Below are 21830 nucleotides of genomic sequence, written 5' to 3' on the forward strand. Positions count from 1 at the left end.
TAAATAAAATAGTTTTAATCTTAATAATTAATTAAAAAATTACCTGCTTTTTTCATTTACGATTTACTATCAATTTATTATTAATTATTTCGTATTCATTTTTATCAACTTTGTATTATTATCATTATTATTATTATTATACTTCGCATTTATTATCACCTTTGTATTGTTATTATTATATTGATCAAAATTACTGTTATATTCAGTCTTCTTTCTCTTCTTTTAAAGAATCGAAAGAATCAATGAGATTTGCTGTTAAAAATGTGCCTTTTAATTACCTACTTCTTTTCTCGTGTATTTTTAAGATTTTCAATCAAACAAGGAAATTCATTAACAATAATATTTTGAAAGTGTGCGTGTACTATTTTTCTTTACTATACTACTCTACGACGTACGCTCATTCATTCATTAAATATAGGCGTGGACGGCCAATCATATCTCTCGTTACATTTCCTTGTAATAGTGACATTATTATTGGTTCAATTCAAATAGGACAGTGACCTAAATATTTGACATTTCCGCCGCCGCGCCCTCTTGAAAACTTCCCCTCTTTGTAAGAGTCGAGAACTGTCATCTGTCAAAATTTCAAAACAACCCTGATAACATAACCTATAAAAAATAGTCTCACAGACTTTTGTTTACAAAGTTTACAACGACGTTTGTCAATAAAATAACAATAAAACATACAGTGCCTTCTTCATTTTATACGTAACAAGAATGTGATTCACAAGTGCATTACTCATTTATACGTCGAAATTGATGTATCTGGAGTGACTAATGAGTATTTAATAAGTGTTATACTCGAGAAAGCTTCATAAATTGCTTATAATATCAGTTTTATGTGATGATAAGGACAAGGAACTTTTAGCACATTTTTTTTTATTTCCACTTGTTCGAAACGGTAAAATTCGTTTCAAAATTATTACCTTTTTTTAGGAAAATTGTAAATTAATTATTTTAAATCTTTGAAATTATTATAAATAAAAAATATAGAATCGGTAGAATATTTTTGAAAAATGAATATTAGTTGAATTTATTTTTTTCTTTGTTGCAGCAAAACTCGCAGTGAAACGTGTACAAGCTTTTTTAAAGTTGGCCCTGATTACGTGTTGCAGCGGCGTGTGTAACTTTTACTTGTTTGACTTTTATACAACAAAATGCCTTTCCCTTTCGTTCGAAGGTGGTTCTTGGACTTTCAATAAGTGCGAGTGAGTATACAGTATACAGTATACTTGTGGATGACTCGCGGCGAGGAGATAGCTCAGCGGTGTTGTGACCGCACCGCGGCAGCAAGATGGCTGCTCGTCAGGAACACGCCTTGACGGGGCACATTGTTTTTTCTCTTTATTTCATGGTGACGACGATTGTTTACGCACAACAGGACACTTATCAACAATATCAATTTCCCCGTTATCGTGATCCCCAAAGCGGTGGATATTATAATCGTGAGGGCGTCTATGTTCCATCGAAAAATATTCCCGATTATCAAACCTACATTTATAAGGACAGACGATATCCAATTCAACCTGATTTTCAAAATCCTTATTATCAGGGAAATCAACGTCTACCTGAAGATCGTTATAAAGCTGGAGTGAGTAGTGTTTTAATTTTAATTTAAATGTGCATTAGTTTTGTCTAGAAATTCAGTGATATAATTAAACGAGAGTGGAGGAATTTTTGACAAGTGCTTCTTTGTTGACTGCCTCTTCGTTTGTTTGCCCTAGATTTTCAAAGGGCTTGCATAATTGCTTGATAATGCCTCTGATGAGACGGGTTTTAAATTCCGGACAGAGAAAACTAATTTTTATTCTTCTATTTAAGAGTTTTTTCCAAATTTGTTCTTTAGATTTTTATTTTTTGTATTATTTTTCTATTTTTTATAGAAAAATATAAAAAATAAAAATCTAACTAACTTTATACTTTAAAAAATTTTAAATATGAAAACTTTTTATCTTGGGAATATTTTTTCTACTCGTCAACAATTAATAAATAATTAATTTTTATTTCCAAATATAAATTTTTTAAATAATTTCATAATCAAAATTTCAAAAATTCACTTATTAAGTACACAATTAATTATTACTGTACGTATTTTCAAAAATTTTAATAAAATTTCAAGAAAGAATTCAATTATTTTTTTAAACAGTAAAATATTTACAAAAACTCAATTATTTTCAAAACAATTTTAATTGAATTCCTCGGAAGAATTTATTTTTTTAAAAAATGTTTAACACATTTCGAAAAAATTCAATTATTTTTATAAATAGTTAAATTCTTCTCAAGAATTCAATTAAGTTTATAAATATTAAATTCTTTGCAGGAATTCAATTATTTTCAAACCAATTTTAATTGAATTTCTCGGATGAATTCAAATATTTTTAAATATTTTCATAAAATTCAATTATTTCCTAAAATTTTAATAAATTCTTAGAAACAATTCAACTATTTTTATTGATACTAAAATTCTTTGCAGGAATTAAATTATTTTTAATCCAATTGAAATAAAATTACACGAAAAAATTTAATTATTTTCAAAAATTTCCATAAAATTCAATTTCAACAACATTTTTTAAATTCTCTAAAAATAATTCAATTATTCTCAAAACATTTTTAAAGAATTCTATGTGAAAATTAAATTACTTTCAATGCAATTTTTCAATATATTCGTCAAAAAAATTGAAAGAATTCTATTATTTTCAAAAAATAATAAAATTCTATAAAGAAATTTATTCAATTATTTTCGAAACAACTTTAATTTAATTTCTCGAAAAAATTTCATTATTTTTGAATATTTTTATAAAATTCTTCGAAACATTTCAATTATTTTTATAAATAGTAAAATTCTTCGCAAGAATTCAATTATTTTCAATACAATTTTAATAAAATTCAATTGCTTTCAAAATTTTCAATTAAAATTATTAAAAAAAAAATCAATTAGTTTAAAAAAAATTTAAAGAAATTCTTTAAAAGAATTTAATTTTTTTTAATGTTACCTATAATTTTATTGTACAATTTTGTTGAAAATTTAATTTATATTTATTTTTCATTGTAGTATTTTAATGTCAATACAAAATAATTCTTTCTTTACTTTCTGAGTTTTAATAATTAAATTACCTAATTTTTAGTTTTTATTAAATATACACAATAAAATTACACAAGCTACGCCCCTGTCTATGCATTTATACCGCGCATGATCGAGAGCTACGCTCTACCACTCTTGCTCAGTACAATCTTGTTATCCAACTCGTTCACATCGATCTCCAATAAATTGTCTAATTCTCAATCCCGTAGTATTTCAATATCGACCTTAACCTCTGAATCCAACAGGTTATGGGCCCAGAATAACGCGTACTATTAACATAATCGAAAGTAAAATAATTCGCGGAAAATACGGTAGTTTTTCGTTCGAGGGGAAGCGTGACTCTGTGTGAAATTCGGAATCATGAGCTCCACGCACTCGGTACGTATCGAAGCGCTAGGGAAGGACAATTTCGATACATGGAAACTCCAAGTACGAGCACTGCTCGTGAAAAACGACACTTGGGAGTACGTAAATGGAACAAAAAAGAAACCGGAAATCGTAGAAGGAAACGAAGCGTCGGCGGTGGCCGCACGTGCTTGGGACGCTGCGGACATGAAAGCACACTCGGATTTAATTCTAGCTATCAGCCCATCCGAGCTGAAGCAAATTAAAGTGTGTGACACCGCAAACGATGTATGGGAAAAACTGCACAGCATATACCAAAGCAAAGGACCCGCTCGAAAAGCCACATTGCTTAAACAGTTGATGCTTCACAAAATGGCCGAAAAGGAATGCGTGCGCGAGCACATTCGAAATTTCTTTGACGCCGTTGACAAACTTCAGGAGATGGAGGTAGAAATTAACGAGGACTTGTTAACCATCATGCTGTTATATAGCCTTCCTCCTAGCTACGAGAACTTTCGTTGCGCTATTGAAACGCGCGACGATCTACCCAAGCCGGAATCTCTGAAAATAAAAATTATTGAAGAGAGTGACGCCAGAAAATCTTCGCATCGTGAACGAGAGAATTCAGCGGAAGCCATGTTGGCGAGCAGCGCCAACCGCGGTCACTTTAAAAAGCAAGGATGGAAAGGAAAGAAACCGAATGTCGATAAAGAAGATCCCAAACCTTTTCCATACAAGTGTCACAAATGTAGGAAACCGGGTCACAAGGCGATCGACTGTCACTCAAAAGTAAACAAGAAAACCGAGAACGCGAGCAAAGCAGAAGAGATGGGATTTCTGATAACGTCGAACTCAGAATCCGCATTGAAAACAGAAGGAATCAGATCCGGAACAAAGTGGTGTCTTGACAGCGGATGCACTTCTCACATGTGTTATGAGGAAGAGAAATTCATCAACAGTGAAAAGTGCATAACCGACAAACTGAATTTGGCCAATAGTGCAACAACAACAGTAGAGGCCAAAGGTACAGTGAAGATATCAGTGAACGATAACAACAAAAGGAAAACTCTTAACTTGGACAATACCCTCCTAGTTCCCGATCTAAGAACCAACCTGATATCCGTGGGAAAAATTACGGACAATGGTTACGAAGTGACTTTTAGAAGAAATTCAGCTGTGATTAGTGACAAAAATGGTTCGGAAAAATTGTTTGCCCAACGAATCGACGGACTATATTACCTGAACGAACCTTCGGAACTCGCGAGTGTTGTTTTACCCGAAAGTGACAGTGATCAGAAATTAAAATTGTGGCATCACAGATTAGGCCATCTTAACGAAAGAGACGTGAAAAGTGTGATGAAAAATCAAGGCATCAAAATCAGTGATAGTGAGAAACTCGGTTTTTGTGAAACATGTGCCCTAGGAAAACTCACACAGAAACCCTTTCCGAAAAGTTCATCACGTGAAACAAACCTACTCGAATTAATGCATACGGATTTATGCGGGCCTATGCGTACGGAATCCATAGGCAAGGCCAAGTATTTTGTGACTTTTATCGAGGATTCCACTCGAATTTGTGATGTGAAGTTTCTAAAAAGAAAAAGTGATCTTCTAGAAGCATTCAAAAGTTATAAGTCCATGATCGAGAATAAAACCGGGAAGAAAATAAAATGTCTACAATCGGACAATGGCAGGGAATATCGAAACGCGGAAATGGATCATTACCTGGACGAATGCGGAATTTCGAGAAGATATACAGTGCCTCATACTCCACAACAAAACGGGGTAGCTGAACGACGAAATCGAACCCTTATCGAAATGGCGAGATGCTTCCTAATCGACTCGAATTTGCCACCAGCATTCTGGGCGGAAGCTGTATCCACAGCTAATCATATAAGAAACAGATGTCCCTCCAGAAGCCTGAATGGAAAAATCCCCCTGGAATTGTTGACAGGAACGCGCCTCGATTTATCTCACTTGAAAACCTTCGGGTGCAAAGGATATGCACTGGACAAATCACCTGGGAAAGGAAAACTGCAACCTCGAGCTCGTAAATGCATTTTTCTTGGCTACTCGACTGAAACGAAGGGATACAGAGTTTGGCTAAGCGAAGAAAAGAAAATCGAAATTTCAAGGGACATTAAGTTAATGAATGAATTTCTTCCAAAACAAAAGTTCGACGATTTCATCTCGATAAAATCTCTGGAAACAAAAGAAGATGAAGATCCCATCAAAGCAAAGAACTGGGTAGAGATTGAATATTCAGCAACAAAGTCGAGAGCAGACGACATCGTGAACCCTCGTGATATTGATAATTCCGACGACGACGACGACGAGTATTTTCTTGGATTCGAATTTCCACAAGAGGAACACATCGAGGAATACGTACCAATCGAAGGAGAGAGACGATTACCTGGAAGACCACGCCTTGTCAGAACTGGACTTCGAGGTCGACCGAGAAAAGTACACAGAACTTTCCATATCGAGGGATCATCGGAAAATTATCCTGAATTTGTAAATATAGCCGAGGAAATTTCAATGAAGGATGCCTTAAGTGGTAGTGACGCTGACGACTGGAATTGTGCTATTCAAGAAGAGTTCGAATCTTTGATCAAGAATCGCACCTGGGATCTAGTGAATCGTCCTGACAACTGCTCCACCGTCGGCAACAGACTCGTGCTTAGAAACAAATTTAACGCTGAAGGTAATCTGGAAAAACGTAAAGCTCGCCTTGTAGGTCAAGGTTACTCCCAACGTCCCGGAATCGATTTCAATGAAACGTTTGCCCCAGTGGTCAGACTTGGATCAGTGAGAATATTGATGGCTCTTGCTGTTGAACATGACCTAGTCATACATCAATTGGACGTTACCACAGCGTTTCTGAATGGTCACCTGGAGGAGAACGTCTACATGGAAGTGCCAAGACTGCTGGAAGAGATGCTACCCGTGATCATCAGAAAGGAAAAATTGCGATCAAGTCGAGAAGATGCTGCAGGAACAGCCCGAATAATGTTGGAGAAAATACACAAAGGTAATCAAGTTTGTTTATTAAGAAAATCCATCTACGGTCTGAAGCAGGCTGGACGACAGTGGTACAGAAGACTCGACGCTGAACTACGAATCCTAGGATTGACACCATTGGATGCTGACGTTTGTGTTTACATCAAGAAAATTAATCAGAACATTTTAATTGTAGCAATTTACGTGGATGACTTTTTTATAATGTCAAACGATCTCACCTGCATATCGGAATTCAAGGAATCTTTTGGACAAAAATTCGAAACCAAGGACCTGGGGAAAATTAAAAATTGTTTAGGAATGGAATTCCACCAAGGTGATGGATTTTTGGAAATGTCCCAATCAGGATATATCGAAACCGTGCTGAAGAGATTCGGAATGGAGAATTCAAGGCCAGTATCCACTCCACTAGATCCAGGATTGAAGCTGAGGAAAATCGACGAATCTGAAACCGAAGGAACCGAAATCTTCCCCTTCAGAGAGCTCATAGGGTGCCTGATGTACCTCGCCATCGGAACGAGACCAGACATAGCCTACGCGGTGAATCACCTGAGTCAATTTAACAACTCCAATGGCAAGGATCACTGGATGGCTGCCAAGCGGATTTTGAGATACCTGAGGGGTTCGACGAAACTTGGATTAAGGTATGAAAAGAGTACTAAATTAATCGAAGGCTTTGTAGATTCAGATTGGGCAGGGTGTCCTGTCGACCGAAGATCCTACACCGGATTCGTCTTCATAATGGCAAAAGGTGCCGTGACCTGGGAAGCCAGGAAACAGCGTACGGTGGCACAGTCGAGCACAGAAGCCGAATACATGGGGCTGACGGAAGCTGCGAAGGAAGCTGCCTCTCTCTTAAGATTTCTAGTCGAAATTGGAATGGGAAATCAAAACACCATCCCGATATACAACGACAACCAAGGAGCACAAAAATTGGCCATGAACCCGATATTTCATTCGAGAAGCAAACACATCGAGATTCGCCATCACTATGTGAGACAAGCTTTGAAGGAAGGCAAAATATCCGTGAGTTACGTTCCGACGAATGACATGATGGCAGACGTTTTTACGAAAGGACTTTCTGCCCCGAAACATCAAAAGTGTTTGTCTAAGTTTGGAATGAGTTCTTTATAAAAGGGCAATAAGTGTTTAAATTCAACGCAAATAAAAAACCTAAAGTAAATAGTTATAAAAAAAAGAAAACTATATACGTGAACAAAAAAATATATGTCAATATAAAATTTGAATAAATAAAATAAAGTGTGATGTGAAGTGAAAAACAAAATAGAACAAACTTTAAATAATGACTTTAAGACATGATCTTGCTTGAGGGGAAGTATTAAATATACACAATAAAATTACACAAGCTACGCCCCTGTCTATGCATTTATACCGCGCATGATCGAGAGCTACGCTCTACCACTCTTGCTCAGTACAATCTTGTTATCCAACTCGTTCACATCGATCTCCAATAAATTGTCTAATTCTCAATCCCGTAGTATTTCAATATCGACCTTAACCTCTGAATCCAACAGTTTTTAAATTTTTAAAAAATTTTAATTACTTAATACTAGAATACCTATACTCGCGCGTGGAATTTTGAGGCCCATTCTTAGTTACAAAAACTTTCTTTTTTAAAAAAATTTAGGCGCAAAATTTATTATTTTTCAAAAAATATAATTTTTTGAAATATTATAATGCTTCAAAAATACAAGACAAAACAATTTTTAAAAGTAATAAAGTTAAATTCTTTCAAATATAAAATTTATTTCAATAAAATTTAACAAAACTTTTAATATTGTTTTCTAAAATTCAATTATCTTAAAAAAAATGTATAATTACAATTTTTCAAAAACCTAATTTTTTAGAATTCTTAAATTAAATTATTCAAAAATTCCTTAATTTTAGTTAAACAAATGTTTAAAATCTTATTGATATTTATTTTAAGTGAATTTTCAAATAACTTCAATGTAAAGACTTTTGAAATTTAATTAGTTCTAAAAATTACAACTGCAATTTTTACAAAAGTCAATTTTTTTAAATAATAATTTATATATTATTATATTTTTACGTCGATCAAAATGTTCAAAAGATTAAAAATTTTAAAACCTTTTAAAATTTTAAAAACCTTGAGATAAAAATTTAATTATTCCTTAAAATTCCTGTTATAACGCTTGTAATATTCAATTATTTTTCAAGGTTTTAATTATAATTCTTTTTTAAATAAATTCTTATTAGAATTCAACGATAATTGAATTATTTAAATACAACATTTTTTGTAAAATTTCATTATTTTATAAATATTTACTTACAATTCTTCAAAAAATACAATAAAATTTGAAAATAATTTTTTAAAGTGAGAAAATATAATTCTTTGAAATGTAAAATTTATTTTAATGAAATTTAAGAAAATTTCCATGTTTTTCAATTTTTTGGAAATTATTTTCGGGAATTCAACTATTTTCAAAGAATTTTAATTACTATTTTTTAAAAAACTAATTTTTTCAGATTTTCTAAATAAAATTTGTCAAATTTCATTAAGTTTTGTTTAACAAATATTTAAATACTTATTGTTATTTATTTGTCCACCAGGAATTAAAAATTTTCAAAATACTTTTAATATAAAACCTTTTGGAATTCAATTATTTATTTATTTATTATTTCTAAAAATTAAAACTGTAATTCTTTCAATTCTTGAAATAATTTTGTGAAATTTGAATTGAAATTCTAATAAAAGTTTTGTTTACTTTGAATGAAATAAAAAATATAAGAAATAAAATATTTTAATGAAATTTAATTAAAAAAGAATAATAAAAGTGTGTTTTGAATAAAATAAAAATAAAAATAGAATAAAAAATAAAAGGAATAAAATTTAAGAAATACATAAAAAGAAATATTTTGATGAAATTTCATTAAAAGAAAATAATAAAAGTGGTTTTTGAATAAAATAATAATAAAATAATAAATAGGGGAAATAAGTTAAAGAATAAATAATAAGTAAAAATTTTTAATTGTTAAATCGATTAAGATAGTTTTTTTTCTCTGGCATTAAATTAATATTTCTCCCTACTTTACTAAAATCCCACAATCTATAATGACGAATTTCCCTTGTAATCATGAACAAAAAAATTCTATTCCTATGATGAGTATTTTAAACTGACTGCTACAGTGACTTCATGCAATGCGATAATTACTTAATTATCGTTAAGCCTTGCTTATTGTGAACTAGAAGTATTCCATTGACAATTGTTGAAAAAAAAATTACTAGAACGGTGAAACTAAACTATTAATGTGAATTTAATGTTTATGGTGAATTATAAAATGTAAATATTTTTTTTCTCTTTAAAGGACACTACGCCACGATTTCCATTGCCGGGCGTTTTGGCAGGTTGGAGATCGGATCTTCAGGGAAAGGAAAGATCTGATTCGAAGAATTTAGATCGTGATATATTTGTTCAAACGAATTATGGACAAATTCAAGGATTCAAAACTTATCTGTACGACACACCTGAATCAAGACATAGACCATGGAGTCAAACTGTTGAAAGAGTCACTCGTGATGTTAATGTTTTCCTTGGTATACCCTATGCATTGCCTCCAACTGGCGAGGGAAGATTTAAACCCCCGAGACCTCATCGGTGCGTATTTTTGAAAAATGTATTTGTTGGATGGCATGACAAAAGGGGTCGAGCGCACATTTCACGATTTTACAGAAAAAATAAAAATAACATTTTCCAAAAAATTCTATTATTTAAAAAAAATTTTTATAAAATTCTACGCAAACAATTAATTATTTTCAAAAATAATAAAAATTTCACAGGAATTCAATTTACATATTTACAAAATTTTTATAAATTTCTTCACAATAATTCAATTATTTTCATACAAATAATCAAATTTTCTATATGGGTCCAATTATTTTCATAAACAATAAAATTCTTTTTAGGATTTCATTTATTTTCATAAATAATAAAACTCATCGCAGAATTTCAATTATTTTTAATACAATTTTAATCGAATTTCTCGAAAAATGTAATTATTCTTAAAGTTTTACTAAAATTAGTCAAAAGAATTCAATTATTTAAAAACTTGTTGATAAAAATCTTTATGAGAATTCAATTTTAAGAAACATTGAATTATTCAATAAATTATTTATTTTTTTATTTAAATAATTAAATTCGTAGAATTTTCTAATAAAAATTGGTTTAAAAATTAATTTCAATTAAAATTTTAGATAATTGAATATTAAATGCATTATAGCATGAATTTTTAGAAATAATTGAATGTTGAAAGGGTTTCGCATTAAAATCTTTGAAAGTCTGAATTTTTCATACTTTTAACTAACAATTCTGAAGAATTAATTTTTTTAAAAAAAGTTTAATTGAATTTCTTTTGAAATTATTTGAAGTTTTTATTTTATAATATATATTTAATTGAAGAATTTCTGAATAATCGAAATTTCTTAAAATATTAAATTATAATCAAATAAATTTGGAAATTCTCAAAATAATTTTTCAAATATAATTAAAAATAATTGATTTTATAGAAGAATTTTAGTTCAAAATTCTAGAATATAATAATTGAATTAAAATGATGAAAACAATTTTAAAGAAGTTACACTATCAATATTTTTTATAATATAAAATAATGATTTTATAACTCAATCATCTTTATTAATTATTATAAGTTGTTGAATTTCAAAAAGGTTTAAATTTGATATTTTTGAAAACTTTAAATCATATGGAAAAATAACAATGATTAAATAATATTTGTTTTAAAAATACTATTGGGTCAAAATAAGTGAAACCGGCCACTTGAAAAATTTTTATCTCCAATTTTCAAGTTATCTATGATTTTTAGTAGATATATGAGTACACTTTTTCCCCCTAAAATATTTTTCAAAAAAAAATTTTATTTTTGAAGTAATTAGGTATTGAAGTTTTAGGTCATTTTATTTTCATTTTATTATTACTTTGAAACAAATAAAGATAATTAAGTAATTTTTTTTTTAAATTAAAGCTTAAAGTCTATACTTTAAAGATGAAATAAAGCGATTGCTAAAAAATGAAAATTTATAATTGTTATTAACAATTCTTTTAAACAATTGCAAATTGAAGAATGTTCTCAATGTTTTTGAAAGATTAAATTACGATATATTGATGCGCAAAACTATAAGGATTCATTTAAAAAAAAGAAAAATGAGTAACCTCCAATATTATAGAAATTGTGTAGATTTTTCTGCCAAAATGCAGGCCAAAATCGATTTTTAATCTTAAAAATCCGCTTGAAAGCGTGAAGTTTCTAACAAAACAAAAGAAGATCTTATTTATTCGTTTGCAATTTTATCTTTTTCCAGGAACTTAAGTCAATTTTTGCTTGCATTTTGTCAGCAAAATTTACATAATTTCTATAATATTGGAAGTTACTCATTTTTCTTTTTTTTAAATGAATCCTTATAGTTTTGCGCATCAATATATCGTAATTTAATCTTTCAAAAACATTGAGAACATTCTTCAATTTGCAATTGTTTAAAAGAATTGTTAATAACAATTATAAATTTTCATTTTTTAGCAATCGCTTTATTTCATCTTTAAAGTATAGACTTTAAGCTTTAATTTAAAAAAAAAATTACTTAATTATCTTTATTTGTTTCAAAGTGATAATAAAATGAAAATAAAATGACCTAAAACTTCAATACCTAATTACTTCAAAAATAAAATTTTTTTTTTGAAAAATGTTTTAGGGGGAAAAAGTGTACTCATATATCTACTAAAAATCATAGATAACTTGAAAATTGGAGATAAAAATTTTTCAAGTGGCCGGTTTCACTTATTTTGACCCTATTGAAAAATGAGATTTCTAAAAAACCGTAATTAAATTTTTTTTTAGATAGTTGAATTCCTGAAAATAATTTAAAAAAATAGGAAATTTTCTCAAAATTTTAATTCCGGGTGGACAAATAAATAACAATGAGTATTCAATTATTTAATAAACAAAAATTAAATTGAAATTTAAAAACTTTTATTTAGAAATTCTGAAAAAATGAGATTTTTAAAAAATCGTAATCAAAACTTTTTCATATTTCATTAAAATAAATTTTATTTTCTCACTTTAAAAAACTATTTTTGAATATTATTGTATTTTTTGAAGAACTGTAACTTAAAATTTGGAAAATAATTAAATTAAAAATTTAGAAAAATGTTGTATTTAAATAATTCAATTATTATTAAATTCTGATAAGAATTGATTTAGAAAGATAAGTTTAGTTACAATTTTAAAAAAAATTATTGAATATTAGAAATGTTATAGAATTTTAATAATTTTAAGAAATAATTAAATTTTAAGAGGTTTTTAAATTGAAACTTTTTTAACACTTAATCGTCGTAGAAGTATAATAATAATTGACTTTTGGAAAAATTGCAGTTGTAATTTTTAGAACGAATGAAATGTCAAAAGGTTTTGAAATTATTTGAATTTTTATTTAAAATAAATAACAAGTTTTTAAATATTTGTTTAACAAAAATTATTGAATTTTTGAATAAAAATTTAATGATGAAATTCTAAAAAAAAATTAGGTTTTTGAAAAATTTTACTTTAAATTTTTTTTTAAGATAATTGAATTCCCAAAAATAATTTTAAAAATTGAAACAATTAAAAGTTTTGTTAAATTTCATTGAAATAAATTTTATATTTGAACTAATTTAATTCTATTACTTTTAAAAATTGTTTTAATTTAGTTTTGAAGTATAGTCGTATTTTTTACGAATTATATTTCGAAAGATTATATTTTCTAAAGAATAATATATTTTTGTTAAATTTTGTAAAAGAATTGTTTTGCAGTTAGCAATGGGCAGTCAAATTTCACGAAATGCTAGTTATTATTAATATATGGAAGAAAAAGTAATTTAAGTTATTTATTTCTTAATTGCTCACGGTTTTTGTAATTTAATGGACAAATTTTCGATTTAATAGAGGATGGCAACTTTTACAAGCCGTTGATTGGGGACCAGCGTGCCCTCAACCTGAGGAATATACGGGAATTTCGAATGGTATTCGAGCAGTCGATGAAGACTGTTTGTACCTCAACATTTATAGTCCTAATGTAAGCTTTCTTTTTGTTTGATTATTTTTTTTCTTTTTTTGAGAAAGAAAATAATGTACACATCAAAAGATTGACGAGCTTTTTTTTTCATTTTCAGATTGGCTCCGGTTTAGCAAGAAAGTACCCGGTAATGTTTTATATTCATGGCGGGGAATTTGTTCATGGAGCTAGCAATTCGTTTCCAGGTCACATGTTGGCTGCTTTTTATGACGTTGTCGTCGTTACGATAAATTATCGACTCGGTGTTTTAGGTACAAAAATATTTTATCAAATACTTACTTTTTTTAATAACGTTTGACTATTATCATTATTTGACTTTTATTATGTCTTACAGGCATCACAGTTGGTCCCCTTTTGTCCCCTTATTTCAATTTTATCACCTTTTTCACCTTTTTTGACGATTTGTCACCTTTTTCCCCTTTTTTGGTGATTTGTACCCTTTTTCACCTTTTTCTAATCAAAAAATAAGGAAAAATAATTAATTAACATTCAAATAATTAAAATATTATTATTAATAGTTTTCTCTAGAAAAACAAAAATTCTAATACGAAACCTTCAATTTTTTCCATTTCTGATAATAATTTCTTTTTAAATAACTTAATTCTTGAAGAACTATCATAAAATTATTACTTAGAAATTATTTAATGAATAATTTTACTTAAATATTCCAAAATTAATTGAATTTTAAAAGATTTGCGTTTACAATTATTTTCATATTTTCATATGTATTTTCAAATTTTCAAAAATAATAAAATTCTTCGCAGAAATTCAATTCTCAAAATTTTTTTAAAAATTATTATTCTATTCTATTATTCTAGAAAATAATAATTGAATTGAAATAATGAAAATAATTTTAAAGAAGTTACAGTAAAAATATTTCTTATAGTATAGGTACAAAATAATGAGTATCTAATTATTTTTAGAGTGAATCAGAATATTCTTTAAGGTCAGGGAAAAAGTCAAAATTTGGCTAGAAATCAGGAAAAAAAAATTTTATAGAAGCTGTATGATAAATAATTTTAACTATGTACACAAGTTTTATAAACAAATAAATTTTTGTCCCCTTTTTGTACCATTTTTGAGGAAAAAAAGTCCCCTTTTCACCTTTTTGAGGAAAAAAGGTACTGTGATGCCTGTGTCTAAGAATTTTTTTTAAACCAAAGACAAACATTTTATAGATGTTTGGAATATTAATTTTTTATTTTATTTGCTTCTTTAGGCAATTTTGTTTCTACTTCTTTTTTATTTAATTAGAAATAAAATTTTTGATTTTAGTTTTTTCTGCTTTTTTGCTTCAGTTTAAATTTTATGAATTAAATAATTTTTTTATATTATACAATTTTTCAGGATTTCTCTGTACGGGAGATGAAAACAGTCCCGGAAATTATGGAATTTTCGATCAGGCAATGGCGTTGAGATGGGTTTATGAAAATATTGTCAATTTTAATGGTGATCCGAAGGCAATAACACTTTTTGGTCCAGGGGCAGGCGCTGCAAGCGCTGGAATTCTTATGGCGGCACCTCGGTTAGAACAAATTTATTTATTCTTCTTTTAGTTTATATTTATCTTAGTTTACAATTTTGGTATTTAAGTTTATAGTTATTTGTTTAATTTAGTTTAGTCATATATTTCAGGCAAAAATTTATTTTTTTTCTATTATTTATTGGATATTATTAAAATTTAATTTTTAAAAAAGTTTTTAAAAAAGGCCAATGAAATAAAGATTATAATAATAAATTTATCATTTACAGAACGCAGTATATGGTTTCAAAAGTAATTGCTCAGTCGGGTTCAGCATTATCGGATTGGGCAGTGATAATGGACAAATATAGAGCGCAAAATACATCGAGAGTTTTCGCACAGCATGTTGGCTGTGGAATTGAAAGCAGCTGGAAACTTGTTCAATGTTTAAAAGATAGTCGTGGATTTCTCGATTTTGGAAAAGCAAATATAAAACCCCAGGTGGGAATGTTTCCCTGGGCTCCCGTTTTAGATACAAATTTCACTGTGCCTGGTGACAGTTGGTATGAAAATTGGCGAGCAGCCGATTGGCATTTCTTTATCGAAACTCCCGAGGACAGTATTAAAGCTCATAGATTTAGACACGATATCGCTTACATGGCCGGCGTCACAACGCAAGAAGCTTCTTACATTGTTTGTGAGTATTCGAATTTTTCAAAGAATAAAATAATCACTCTCTTTTTTTTCTTATTAAACTATTTTTTATTAAATTTAATTTTAATTTAATTTTAATTTAATTTAAAAAATATTAAATTTTTCAAAATAATGCAAAAGAATAGAAAAAATAAAACTATTACAGTTAATTGAAATGTGTTTTTAAAAATTATAAATGAAAAGTATAGTAGCAAAAATTGAAAAAGAGGTAAATAAGTAAAGTTAGTGAATGTAATTGAAAATAATTATGTTTAAATTATTCTTTTTTAGCTAAAAATATTACATTGTCAAGAAATCAGTTCACCATAACGCCAGAAATGTTTGATCAAAAAATATGGGAACTCGTTCTGCAATATAATTACACGTTAAATCCACAGGGTGTTTATGAAGCGATTAAATATATGTACACGTACTGGCCTGACCCGAAAAATATCACACACATTAGAGACCAGTATATTAACGTAAGTATTTAAAATATATTTTTATACAAGAGAACAATTACTTAAACATTCAGTTAAATATAATATTTATTTCAAGAAAATTTGACAAAACTTTTAAGTGTTTTAATTATTAAAACTCTTTTCGGGAATTTAATTATCTCGAAAAAAAAATTTTAAATGCAATTTTTTAAAACTAATTTTTTTAGAGTTTCTACATTAAATTATTCAAAAATTCCATAATTTTTGTAAATTTTTTTTATTTTTTTGAATTTTCCAAATTTTTAGTTACAATTCTTCAGAAAATACAGTATTATTTTAAAATATTTTTTTAAAGTGAAAAAATAAAATTTATTTTAATAAAATTTGAGAAAATTTCCTATTTTTCAAATTTTTTTCGGGAAATTAACTATTTTCAAAAAATTTTAATTACAATTTTGTAAAAGACTCATTTTTTCAGATTTTCTAAATAAAATTTTTTAAATTTCATAAATTTTTTTGTTTAATAAATATTTCAATGCCTATTGCTATTTATTTATCCACTAAGAATTAAAATTTCAAAATACTTTCAGTATAAAACCTTTTGAAATCTACCTAAGAATTATTTCTAAAAATTAGAACTGCAATTCCTTCAATTCTTAAAATATTTTCTAAAATTTGAACTGAAATTCCTTATGACATCACTTCTTATCAAAAAGTTGTACGAGAATTGAATTAGTTAAATACGAAATTAATTGATTATTTAAAAAAATTGCAACTAAAACTTAATATTTATAAAAGTAAACGACCAATATGATGAAATTCGATTTAAAAAAAATAAAAGTATTTTTTGAATAAAATAGAAAAGAAAAGAAATAAAATTTTAAAAATATAGATAAAAAAAATATTTTAATGAAATTTAATTAAAAAAGAATAAGAAAAGTGTGGTTTGAATAAAATTAAATAAGGAATGAAGGAAATAATTTTTGTATTTTCCCGGAATTTTTCACGAAACGAAATTTAAAAGGAAATAAAAATTTTCAAATACTTTAAAAAAATGTTTCCTAGTTAAATAAAAAATATTTCTGAACCAAATTAAAGAATATATAATACAAATTTTTAATTATAAAATCGATTAAGACAGTTTTTTTGTATTCACTAGCATAAAATTTCTCCCTACTTTATTAAAAAATTACTTTATTAGAAATTCATTTTTTTGATCCAACTGTATGTTAGAGTAGAGTTAAATTATTTAATTCTATTCGAATTTAATTTCTTAGCAACTGCATAATTAGTAATTTAATTTTCCTCTTTTGCAGCTATTGTCAGACTTCCTTTATGTTGCACCAAATGATAAAATTGCAAAATTACTGGTGGAGCAAAATGTTCCCGTATATTTATACGTTTTGAATACAACAATTGAAGCTTTGAAATTAGAACACTGGCAGCGTGTTCCCCATGATATTGAATATTTACTGTTAACCGGTGCCCCCTTCATGGATACTGGTAAGAAAAGATTTCACTTTTTTTTGTAATTATAATTTTACAGTTGTAGTGTTGAACCAAATAAATATACTCAAATATAATATAATAATATAATTAGAAAATTAAACTTTACATAAGTTTATATATTTGAATTAAAAATGTTTGCAGAATTATTTCCCAGTTCTTTGAAATTAAAGAAAGAGATGTGGACAGACAATGATCGGAATATGAGTTACTTTTTCATGAAAGCTTACGCCAACTTTGCACATTATGGGTAAGTTGAAAATTTATTAAAAATACAATTCTTATATATTCTTTTTCGTTTGATAAAATCGAAAACTTACGAAAACGAAATACACTTTTTTGTAAATATTTGTAACTTATTGTTATTTTAGAAATCCGACGCCTTCGCAAATTCTTGGACTTCATTTCGACGAAGCGAAACAAGGCTGGCTGCGTTATTTGAATATCAATACAACCTATAATAGTTCCATTCTTTTTAATTATCGACAAACTGAAAGTGCATTTTGGTCCATGTACTTACCAACAGTAATTGGACGATTGGCCCCAATTTATCCTCCCGTAACAGAGGTACAAATATCAATAATTCTTCCTTAAAATCAAGAATCAAATTTTTATTTCCTATAAACAATTTGGAAGAGAAAGAGATTTTTATTTTATACAAAAAATAATTTTATGCTTCTATTTGATTTTGGTTCGGAATTTTGAAAAAATGTCTACGATTTTTAAATATAGAAAAAAAGTTTCAGTTTTTTAATTAAAATTGTTCTTTTTTTCTTAAGTACTGGTGGGAACCGAAGCAACCACTGCAAATCGCATTTTGGTCAATGTCAACGGCCTGTTTGGTGTTGATTGTCATATCGGTGGTCTGTTGTATGCTGTGGCGAAACTCCAAGAGGTAAGGGAAAAGGTAAACAGAACCAAGTCGTCACTACTCTTTTTAAGTAGGTGTTACTCACCAAATTGGGAAATAAAGTAGTGCACGTGGTTCTGGTTTTCTGTTAACAAGATTTAAAGAAAAACTGAATTTCAATTTGTTTTCATTCGCTTCATTTACTAACAGTTTTGAAGTAATTTTTGCCATTTTCATTATTATTCTTAGTCAAGCAATGGCAGCAAGAGAGAGTTTCTCAGGTAATTTTTCTAAATCATCATTATCACACTTTTCATTATATATTTTTTTTAATTTTGCACTTGATTGATTTTTAAAAAAAAATGAATACTCGAGCAAACTGAAAATACTTTCTGAAGTAAAATCAGAACTTGAATCGCCTTTAAGGAGCAGAAATGTCGCTTTAATCTAATTAAAAATAGAAAAAAGTCGTTTATTTAAAAAAAAAATTTTTTTCGTGACATGAAAAAGTCACAAGTTAAATATTTAAATAGTTATTTATTTTTCCACAAGAATTAAAACTATTTAAATTTCAAATCTTCTGAAATTTAATTATTTCTAATAATTGCTACTGCAACTTCTTTAAAATTCAATTATTTTCTAGAATTTCAAACTAAACTTTTTCTCTAAATCAATTATTATTTTTTATAATTTTTCGAAATTTCTTCGAGAAATTAATTATTTAAATATAAAAATTCAATTTTTTATAATAATTGTAACTGTAGCTTTTTTTTGGTTAAGTTTTAAAAGTAATTGAGATGAATTATTAAAAATATGTAACGACGAATATTGAAAGTAATTGATTTTTAACAAATTATAATAAAAATTCCTAAAATTAGTTTCTTAAAAATAATTTTAATTAAAATAAAATAACAAATTTAAAAATTCGAAGAATAGGTTTTTTAAAAATATTGCAATTTAATGGTTCGAAAATAATTGAATTTCTTAAAAGAATATTTTGGCTTTTTCATGAATTTTAATTTAAAATTATGAAAATGATTTTTTTTCAAAATTTTAATAATTCTAAGAAATTTAATTTAAAAAAAATTTTAATGTAGATTTTTGTAGATATTTAAATCTATGGAAAAATGTTATTAAAAATATGGAAAATGATTGAGAAATTTATAAAATTATATCTTACTTGTTTTTTTTTAAATATTAAGGTTTTTTAAAAAATATTTTGGAATAATTGTTGAAGAAGTGCATTTTTCAAAATTTCAAATAATAGAAATATTTCTAAATAGTTGAAATTTAGTAAAAATTTTGGAAAAAAATTGAATTCTTTAAAGAACTTTTGGACAATTTAAAAAATATAATCAATTTTTTGATTAATTTAATGCCAAATTGTGAAAATGTTTGTTTTCTTACAAACTTTAATAATAATTTTATTATATTAGATTTTAAAAATATATTTATTTTTTATTTAACATTTTTAACTTTTTTGAAAAATATTTTTATCTAATTTTTTAAAGATAATTTTTATATTCAAATTTTTATTTGAAGATTTTTCATTAAAATTATTGAGAATTTTTTAAGAATTCAATTATTATGGAAAATTGAAATTCTCCAAATTAATTTTCAATAATTTTAATGAAATACAAAAAAATGATTAATTTAATTAAATCTTACAAAAATTGAATTATAATGTTTTAAAAATTGTTCAAAAATAATTTCCGTATGATTTCACTATAAAAATCGAAATTTATTTGCATTTTATATTAAATAAATTTTTCTTTTGATAATCAAAATTTTTAGAAGCATTTTTTAATTAACGGTTAAGAAGTTTATATATTCAATTCGATTTAATTCAATTAAAAATTGCATTTTGTTGCAAGATTTGAAAGAAGAGTCGCATTTTTTGAAAATAATCGAAAAAAGTTCAAAAAGTCATACTATTTGAGGCCTGTAAAGTAATCCTACTCTATAATTAAAAATTCAAAGTTCTCAAATGAAAATTAGTTTTTTTTATTAAATTTTTTAATGAAAAGTTTATTGTATTATAAACTCGATTATTCATTCAATAAACTGAATGTTTTATTCACCCTTTTGATTTTAGTTTCGCACCATTGTGCAAGGCTTTTTACACTTTAACAAGAATTAATAGCCCGGCAATTAAATTCAATTGGTTTTAATTTAAAAAAGAAAAGAGCGCTCGTTTTTATTTCTCTGTGTTGTTTATTTTTGTAGAAAGTGCGATCACTACTATAGCGGAGACATCTTGATGGTACGAGACGAAGAGCCTTCGGAGGGAATCGAAAATATGACGACGAGGGCTTCTAAAGAAAATGTTTATGAATATCGTGATACACCGCCGGTAAGACCACGACTTCCAAGGCAAACTGATAGTAAACTTCAAGAGAGATTGGCTCAAAATCGAAAATTTAGCTCAACACCATCGTTGAGAAGTAATTCAAATATATCATTAAAAGATATGCGCTCCGAGGGTTTTGTTACGAGTTCGCCCAATGGTCAATCGAAAATTGGAAAGGCCAATAGTCAAACAACATTGGCTACTAAAATTAAAAGCAAAACTTTGCTTGTTCAAGGTGTGCCTCAAACTGCCGTTTGATTACTTTTTTCCGCAGAGGAAAAAAGAAACTTAGAACTTTTTTTTTTTACTTTTAAATTTAATTTCATTCCAGTGGCGAATTTTTTTTAGTCTGAAATAATGCATTTTGTGATTCTAAATTTCACTTGAACGAGTATTTTCGTTTTAGTTTGTTTTTTATGTACTTCTTTTTTTACTTCAAACTAATTTTACTTGTGTTTGTCTATTTTCAGTTTGACTGAAATTGTCATTTGATTTTATTTTTTAGTTTCATTTGATTACATTAATTGTTTATTTTTTTTATTTTAGAATTTTTTTTTAGTTTTTAAAAAACTAAATGTTTAGAAATTTAACATTTTAACTGAAATGACTGTTATTAAAAGTTGTTTAAATTTTTTTTTTACAATTTCTTTTCGAATTGATAGATTTTCGAAGTATGTAGATTAATTATTTTTTCTGTCGAAAGCAAGATTTAGGTAATTTTTCTATCCAATTTTTTTAATTTATGTTAAGCCCATGATCAAATTATTTTTGCACCAAGTCCGTAATAATTTTAAGTATTAAGCTTCATATATGATAAATAAATATTTAAATATTTATAGTATTTAAAATTTTTAATGTATGTTGAGTATTAAAATATTTGCAGATTATGAATATTTTAGTATTTACAATGTTTGGACTATTTTAATGTTTACTGTATTTTAAATATTTAAATATTTTCAATATCCTTAACATTTTAAATATT

General features: G+C 27.2%; 1 protein-coding gene across 6 annotated transcripts in view; it reads left to right on the plus strand.

Annotated features, from left to right (window-relative positions):
* The window catches only part of LOC122503737 (neuroligin-4, Y-linked), a 134683-nt gene extending 113369 nt beyond the window's left edge, over window positions 1-21314 (plus strand). For 3 of the 6 annotated variants that reach the window (XM_043614401.1, XM_043614400.1, XM_043614402.1), the window contains 12 exons: window positions 1055-1591; window positions 9794-10083; window positions 13418-13547; window positions 13645-13798; window positions 14895-15072; window positions 15300-15706; window positions 15994-16184; window positions 17459-17645; window positions 17793-17898; window positions 18020-18215; window positions 18428-18543; window positions 20725-21314. In XM_043614401.1, the coding sequence (XP_043470336.1) occupies window positions 1295-1591; window positions 9794-10083; window positions 13418-13547; window positions 13645-13798; window positions 14895-15072; window positions 15300-15706; window positions 15994-16184; window positions 17459-17645; window positions 17793-17898; window positions 18020-18215; window positions 18428-18543; window positions 20725-21106 (2634 nt within the window). In that variant the 5' untranslated portion in view covers window positions 1055-1294 and the 3' untranslated portion in view covers window positions 21107-21314. Of the gene's footprint in view, window positions 1-203; window positions 902-1054; window positions 1592-9793; window positions 10084-13417; window positions 13548-13644; window positions 13799-14894; window positions 15073-15299; window positions 15707-15993; window positions 16185-17458; window positions 17646-17792; window positions 17899-18019; window positions 18216-18427; window positions 18556-18747; window positions 18780-20724 lie in introns of those variants that run through there. The other 3 variants (XM_043614403.1, XM_043614399.1, XM_043614404.1) reach the window with 3 other exon arrangements.
* The last annotated feature ends 516 nt before the right edge of the window (window positions 21315-21830 follow it).

Source organism: Leptopilina heterotoma, unplaced genomic scaffold (assembly GCF_015476425.1).
Source record: "Leptopilina heterotoma isolate Lh14 unplaced genomic scaffold, ASM1547642v1 Lhet_27, whole genome shotgun sequence".
Taxonomy (NCBI): domain Eukaryota; kingdom Metazoa; phylum Arthropoda; class Insecta; order Hymenoptera; family Figitidae; genus Leptopilina; species Leptopilina heterotoma.